Source organism: Eleutherodactylus coqui, chromosome 7 (genome assembly GCF_035609145.1).
Source record: "Eleutherodactylus coqui strain aEleCoq1 chromosome 7, aEleCoq1.hap1, whole genome shotgun sequence".
Lineage (NCBI taxonomy): Eukaryota > Metazoa > Chordata > Amphibia > Anura > Eleutherodactylidae > Eleutherodactylus > Eleutherodactylus coqui.
The window spans coordinates 108,763,582-108,771,522 of NC_089843.1; the positions used below are offsets into that span (position 1 = coordinate 108,763,582).

At 46.1% G+C, this 7,941-nt stretch overlaps 1 protein-coding gene across 1 annotated transcript; it reads left to right on the forward strand.

Moving 5' to 3' along the window:
* The first annotated feature begins 399 nt into the window (after positions 1–399).
* HMGB2 (high mobility group box 2) lies at positions 400–3,407 on the forward strand. Its single transcript, XM_066573526.1, has 5 exons — positions 400–553; positions 1,194–1,350; positions 1,435–1,586; positions 2,147–2,321; positions 2,742–3,407. Exons 2-5 carry the CDS (start codon positions 1,201–1,203, stop codon positions 2,898–2,900), a joined length of 636 nt encoding a protein of 211 aa, XP_066429623.1. The 5' UTR covers positions 400–553; positions 1,194–1,200; the 3' UTR covers positions 2,901–3,407.
* Positions 3,408–7,941: the final 4,534 nt, after the last annotated feature.

Genomic DNA, 7,941 nt, shown 5'->3' on the forward strand with positions numbered 1-7,941 from the left:
GGCCAGACACTACACGGGGCTACAGCACACGTTCTTTGTTTCTCCATAGCTTTTATCACTTGTAGCTTTTCGAAAAACGCGGCTCAGCCCGGCCCCAGCCAATCACAGCCCGCCTACAGCGCGACGTCCAATCAGCGCAGCACCCGCGATTTTTTAAACCTACAATCGCAACCAATCAGAGGAAGGCAGCCCGCCCCCCGACTCCCTTTAACCGGTTCTAACTAGAGGGGACTTCGGCCGTTTCTGCTCCTCCTTGAGCTAAGGGGATGTGGGCGGGTTTAGGCAAAGGCAAACCTGCTAGAATTAAAGTCCCACCCCCTCGATGACGCAGTAAACATTCTGAGCCAATGATGTTTGACGGGCGTAGCTCATGTGCTTCCGAAATGCCCTGTGCGTCCAATCAGCGTGCGTGGGAGGGTGTAATCGTAGGGTTCATCAGGTTGCTGTGAGAGGTACAAGTGTGGAAAACAAGAGGCTGTATTGCGTTCTAGTTAAAGCATTTGAGTGCAGGAACACACCCGGAGCGGTCACCGTCTACTGCCTCACAGCTCAGGTAAGTTGGCGCCCTTTTCCTCTCAGGGAATCTTTCTACGGGACAAGAACCGACGGGCTTTCTTTTATTCGGTTACAACTTTATTTATAAATGTCGGCGCGCCGGAGTTATTGGCTATTTCTGCTAACTTTCGCCCTCCGCTCTCGCCTGGGGTTTCTTAGTGGGTTTCCTGCCTCTTTCTAGTCAGTCTTTGAACTTGTGGGATTTGTAGAGCGCTCAGTACGGCCGCTGGGCCCGAGCCTCGGTGCGGTGACGCTGCTGCCGGGCGGCCCACCGTGTCTTTCGGCCTTCTCTACACGCTGTGGTGAGGTAATGGCGGCGGCCGGTGTCCGCTTATCGCGACTTATACGGGTCGCTGGGTATTATCTGTGGCGGGGAGGGTGGTCACGTGCCCCGTGCGGCGGCGCTGCTGCCGCTGCCTGTAACCCTTTGAGGGCCGGAGCACGCTGCCGAGTGATTAGTCATATGGCGCAGAGGAGTTGTGATTTGGGCGGGAAGCCAGTGCTGTGCGCGCGCTCCGCCGCCGGCCACGCCCACCGCAGTAACTTCCTCGTCCAGCCCCGCCCCCGGCCCGCGCTGAGACTTTCCCGGGTTTTACGTCTCCCTGTTGTTGATCGCTTGGCTTCCCCCTCTCGTGCAGGTACAACATGGGGAAAGGAGATCCTAACAAGCCTCGGGGGAAGATGTCCTCCTATGCCTACTTCGTGCAGACCTGCAGGGAGGAGCACAAGAAGAAGCACCCGGACTCCTCTGTGAACTTTGCCGAGTTCTCTAAGAAGTGCTCTGAGAGGTGGAAGGTGAGCGGCTGCCATTCTGGAAGGACCACCACCATATCGGGTTATGTGGGCACCTTTATTAACTTGCTACACTTTTTTTCTTAGACCATGTCTGCCAAGGAAAAGGGCAAGTTTGAAGATCTGGCCAAAGGCGACAAAGCCCGATATGAGAGGGAAATGAAGAACTACATCCCACCAAAGGGCGAGAAGGGAGGGAAGAAGAGAAAGAAGGATCCTAATGCACCCAAACGGCCACCGTGAGTATCTCCTACAAAGACTTCTATCCTTTCTCCACTTCCTGGAAGCGATTGTTCTCTGGTAGCAGCCAGTATAGATAAGATTACTAACAGGGAATCTGGAATATTTTGTGGCTGTTTATTTACATCTTATTTACCAGAGATGATATTGTGGCTTTTTTTTCCTGAATGCCTTCTGTATGCCGCATTCTGTAGCTTTAAGGCCCTAACACCATCATAGGGCAATCTGTGAATCACTGTTTTACTCCAGAGAAGGACGCAAACCTAGTATTTAATAGTTGGTGTGGGATTGAGACACATGGCCTACTACATACTTCTATGCTTCCATGCTTCTTTTTTGGTTAATGTTACAGATACTGTAACACGTCAGATGTACATCTTCATACACTGATCAAAATGCCATAAAGGCAGAAGTGAACTGCATGGAAGATGGAGGCATGTAGCATGCACATGCAATTTAAACCTGATTCTCTATAAAGCCTGCAGGTTTTGTACATGAATGGACTTGGTTGCAGTTTAGTTGTTGGCACAATGCTTATATTTTCCTTATCACCTTGCAGCTCTGCCTTCTTCCTCTTCTGTTCGGAGCATCGACCCCAGATAAAGACGGAAAGCCCCGGTCTGTCAATCGGTGATACTGCGAAGAAATTGGGAGAGATGTGGGCTGATCAGACACCAAAGGACAAGCAGCCTTACGAGCAGAAAGCTGCAAAGCTAAAAGAGAAATATGAGAAGGTTGGTTTGTCTACATTTTAAAGAGCTGTCTTTATTAACAATGTGCTAGTAAGATACCGGGCAATCTTTAGGACCATCTACAAGGTACGATTATTGCTCAAAATTCATTTGAATGAAATTGAGTGATTACCATGCAGAGAAAGGTAACTGTTCGGTCACTTAGTTATTGCTGACTTTCAACCAGCATAGAAACATTAGTGAATTGTGTGCTTTACCTGCGCAGTTCTTCACATAGTATGTGGCGCCCCGAGCAAAAAACCCAAACGCGATCCAGCGGTGATTTCTGCCTGTCTAAATGGGACAATAATAGGTTGTTGACTAAAGTTACCTTGTGCAACCTCAGCTGTTAAGGAACATAAACACATGACTGCAATAAAACTGAAGCCAGGCGTTGTTACACAACCTCCCTTTTTGTTATAGGATGTTGCTGCATATCGGGCTAAAGGCAACAGTGATGCCGGAAAGAAAGTTCCTGGCAGGCCAGCAGGATCTAAAAAGAAGCCCGAACCTGAAGATGATGATGACGAAGACGAGGATGAAGACGAAGATGAGGAGGAAGATGATGACGATGATGAGTGAATGCTTTGCCCGCTGTATAAATGTGTTGAGGCTTTTTGTTTTTGGTTTTTGTTTTTTTGCTAAGAATGTGAACTCAAGTGCAGCTCATTTTGTTAGCTTGGTTATAAAAACTGTACAGAATTGTGTATAGGTAATGTGATTCTTTAGGGAAAACCTATATTTTAATATAAGGAGTAGCTGGAGGGCTGTTAAGAGTTTAAAGCTTATGTGGGATGTTTCTGCATATTTAATGGATTCTAAGGGGTAGCCCATTGTTATAAGACCCTATATACTTTAGTCCTGTAGACCTGGTGCATTGTACTTTTTTCTAACTTTTTTAGCAACTTTTTTTTTGTAATAAAATTATATATAATTATGTTTGTGCAGTTTGTTGATGGGTGGGTATATGAAATGATACACAACATTGCTTATATTGACTGCTCTCTGTCATGAAATGTATCAAAACTGGATCCGTGACTTTGTTGCCCAAAGCAATCCACATTAAACATTTTCTTTTTCTAACTTGAATGACTTATGAAACCACCTGTTTACCAGCTGCCTCAAGAATCCCCTGGTGTTCAGCCATGAAGGTGGTATATAAGGTGTGCCATGCAGCAAAACCACATGCAGTTTTATTGCAGATTGCTATGATCTTGGAATGTTTTAGCTACATGACTCCTGCTGGTGGGGCATGTGGCTTGTGTGCGTCATTTATACTAGTGGTGCAGTAAGGACGTGTGCGGTTCTGCTGAGTGGCACGGTACTACCACACAACCAACTGGGAAGGCATATCCAGACTTACCAACAGGGAAACTGCTGCAGAAAGGTAGGACTACCATGAAGTAGGAGTGTTCAAATGTGGATGTTAAAAGGATTTCATGTTAAAGCACTGAACTTCCTTCCCATACTACATCAGTCTGTTTCCACTGTATTTTTGTCTTACGGCCACTCTCACAGCCCACTTTTTACAGCAGTTAGTGGAGTTTCAAACTAATACTGGTACAATACCTATGATTTTTTTAATGAGGCTTCACAGATCTGACCTCTGCCATGGTGTTACTAACACGATGTTTTCTGAGTGCGGTCTGCTCTATTTTTGTGTGGTTTAATGTACAATTGCCCATCAAAGATGTACAATTTGGGCAAAAAAGTTGCTTGACAGCATGGTAAAATGCAATTTTTTTTCTACATAAATGCACGTGAGCAGCCTTAATACAGATGTGTGTAAGGGCCTTACTGGCTCTCTAATCCTGAACTCATGATTGGAGTTAGAGCTCCTGCACACTTGCGGTTTTCTTGCACTTTTTTTTTTTCACGCGAATGTCAATGGGACTTTCTAATGTTAAAAATGCATCGCACACTGGTGCTCTTGCAATTTTTGTGCAATGCAACAGTAGAAAGTCCCATTGACAATTGTGTATTAAAAAAAAAACGTGCAGGACCTCTTAGGGTCATGTGGCTGGGTGGGGCATTATCAATGCAATGGAAATAATGCTATGTCCTGGGCCTAAGATGAAGGGGGCTCAGATAGGGACAGGTTTTAGAACTTGTCAGTGGGCATACTGCGGTGATGGAGAGCTTTACTCAGAACTGATTCAGGGGAAGCACTCCAAAGCAATAGGGGTCTCCACTCTAATCTTTAGCCCCTCATTTGTAGCTGGCAACTAACGAGGAGCTGTTCAAGTTGGGGAACACTTGAAAGGTTTTCAGCCTTTCATACATGGTTTCTCTTAAAAAAAAAAAAAACCCCTGCATTCATGATTTTGACTGCAGTTTTCCAGCTCTGGCCAGGAGTGGACCATATACGAAAGGCCACGGCTTTTGTATTTACAACCTTGCTGAGGGGACTAGAAGCATGCAATCCCAGCCTACAGTGTTGGCTGAGATCAGGAGTTCCCTGTTAAGAATTGTTTAAACAAAAACTTGTCCATTTCATCAGCTACTGCTCTTCTAACGGGTGGACTTTGTCTACTATTTGCTACAATTCCTAGAAATGGGGACCGTTTCAAGCATATGGTCACACTTGGTGTTACTGAACCACAGTAAGTTTAAAAAAAACCCAACAAATTGTGACTCAACCCAAGTGTGAAGGTAACTTGGGTTTTTTCTTGTAGACCAGCTCTATTGAGGTGAATGGAGCAGCATTGTATTGTCAGCCACCCACAGACAGGAGTGGTGCGGTCTCTGTCTGGGTTCACACAGGGCGGATTTGCTGTAGATATTCTGTGTGGAATTTTTGCTGCAGCAAATCCACCAGCGGTCACTAATCCTGGGATTAGCCAGCCATGTGGATGAGATTTGTCAATCACATCCACACAGGCTTGCCCATCTGCCACAGCAGAAGTCGGCGCTGTAGCGTGGATTTCCTGGCTGCAGCATTTTTTTTGTGTTCTATGGGAGCGCCGGCTGTAACAGAAAAGCATGTGGTTTAGCCGCTCCAAAACCTGCAACTATGTGCCACGCTTTCCCGGCAGTCTTTTTTTATTTTTGGCTGTGGCAAAACTGATTTCCAGCAGGATTCTGCCCTGTGTGAACCCAGCCTAAGAGTGCAGCCATGTTTGTAATCCCAAATCGCCCCTTTTTAATGTGGGTGGGGGTATGTGTGTCTAATATATGGAATCCATTACATCAAATCTTTTGTAAAACAAATGCCACAAGAAGCTACATGTACGTATGAGTGCAAAATATTAGGCTGGCCTCACCTGCTGGAAGTGCTGCAGACTGCGGTGCAAACCATATGAATATCATTGAAATGACACACCGTGGAAAGGGTTTGCTGTGGATCGCGGCCTTTGACATCTACAGTTAAAATCCACGGCAGATCCACATCATTTAGGTGAGAATTTGGCTACTGCCGTTTCCCGCAGTGCAAAGTCTGCAGCACTTCCATGTGTGAGGATGGCCTTAGAATTCCCCGCTTCTACAAAACCTCCAGAAGATTCCTGCTCTCTTCCAGACTTTAGAGGTTAAGATGAATGTGTCATCGATGTTTAAGACTATAGCTATGCCATTTTTTTCTTTTGCTTATAAAAAGAATGTGTGTTATGGTCTCTAATTCTATTCATACGCTTTTAGTGGGTTTTTTTTTACAGGTGGTTTTCCAGTCTTATTAAGAAACCTATAGGAGGACCGATTAGAAATTTTCCCTGCAAAAAAAAAATAAAAATGCCTGCATTACAGTAGGCTGAAGGTATCCATGGGGACATATGTTCCTGCAAAAAAGCTGCGCTACCTGTAGGTGAATAAGGAGCTATGACACTACACTGGGGTCGTGTACTTTGAGTCCATTCAGTATGTTCTCGGTATGGTATATTTTTTCCACCAGGGATTGTCCTATAAATAAAAAAAATGCGCTCAGTGTGAGGAGGACAAGTAGCTTTGCAGCCAGTAGCGGTCAGACAAGTAGTGCTGGGAGGGATTGGGGTGTTCTAGGTGTAGCTCCTACTAGAAGAGGATATTAGATAGGATTAGCCATGACTGGATGATCACATGCAAATATAAGGAGCCATTGCTTTAGGATTATGCAGGAGGAAAGTATCCTCAGGCCCTGATCCTACTGGCTAGGACTATGAAGAGGTGATGATATATAGAGGCAAATCCCTGGACTTATTTAGGCCTCCCTCACAGACTTTTTTTTGTACAGCACTCCCATTCCTTTCAAGTTAGGCCGCCTGCACATGGGCGGAAATCCCGCGGCGGGATTATCCGCAGGATTTCCGCCACTGAAAGCCTGCATAGGAGTGCATTACAATACGCACTGCTATGCAGACGGGCGCGGCACGTCCTATTTCTGTGCGGGGCTTGCAGAGCCTCACACAGAAACGTCACTCACCCGGCCGCTGGCTCCGGTCTGCGCATGCGCCGGCTGATCGGCAGCCGGCACATGAAAGAGTCGGGGGGCCGCCAGGCGCGGGTGAGTACGCGCTCCTCCCTGCAGGCACTCGGGTCGGGTCCCGCGGCGAGAATTCTCGCCGCCGGATCCGACCCGCCCGTCTGCAGGCGGCCTTATACTCGCCGATGCTGCTGCTTTCTGGGCACTTGTTAGAGGATCTTTTGTTAGTGATGGGGTTTAAAGACCCCGCCTCCAGCAAGAAATTGCTCTGATTGGCTAATCCAGCGCCAATCGCAGCTATTTAATAAATGAATGGCTCAGCCAATCAGAGTAATCTTTTTCTGGAGACATGGTTTTGAAACCCCATTACCAGCAAGAGATGCTCTGCAGGCACAGACAAGTGTCTGGAAGCCTGCAGGGACGGCGCCCACTAGGTGAGTATTTGATTTTTTTCCCCCAGCTTCCTTGGCTACATTATCAGCAGTGCCAAAAACGCTGGCATAGCGCATGCCAGCACTGCTGAAATCCCAGTAAATGCAGCGTTTACTGCAAACACCTATGTGAGGGAGGCCTTACAGTACAAGTATGCCCATGTATATTGCTGGGTGCGGTAAAGGGTCTTTTACATGGCTTGATAATTGACCATTACGCCATGTAAACGTGCCTTTGATCAGCTGACGAACAAGCAAATGCTGATTGTCTTTTATATATGCATAAAAGTGCTTGCTAACCATTTGCACATCTTGTGTTAACAGGTGCAGCCCACCAAGGATAGCAGTATGGGGGCAAATTATATTAACTAGCATTTGTCTACATACCTGTGATCCTCCGTTCTCCATGAATGTAGAAATAAGAGAAAAAAGGGATGGAGTGGAGCAACACCCGTGTGGAAAAGGCTGAAGTGAGGAACCTGGGATTGGGTAGCAGGGATAGAATGGAGGCAACTCTTTCTTAGGAAGGTGCAGCCCACCTAGGAAATGTTCTACCCACAAGGTGAACATGTGGAATTGCAGACAAAGAAAAACAGAAAAATATTTTTTTGGAGGGGTGACAATGACCCCACCTTCAGACAAAGATGACTGCTGTATGTATTTGTCAAAAGAAGTATTAGTTTATTAATAAGACCAGTGTATATCAGAAAAGATTCAGCACTGAAACGCATTTACAAGCTGGTCTTACTAATTAAACTAATACGTCTTTTGGCAAATCATCTTTGAATTTTATAGAAAT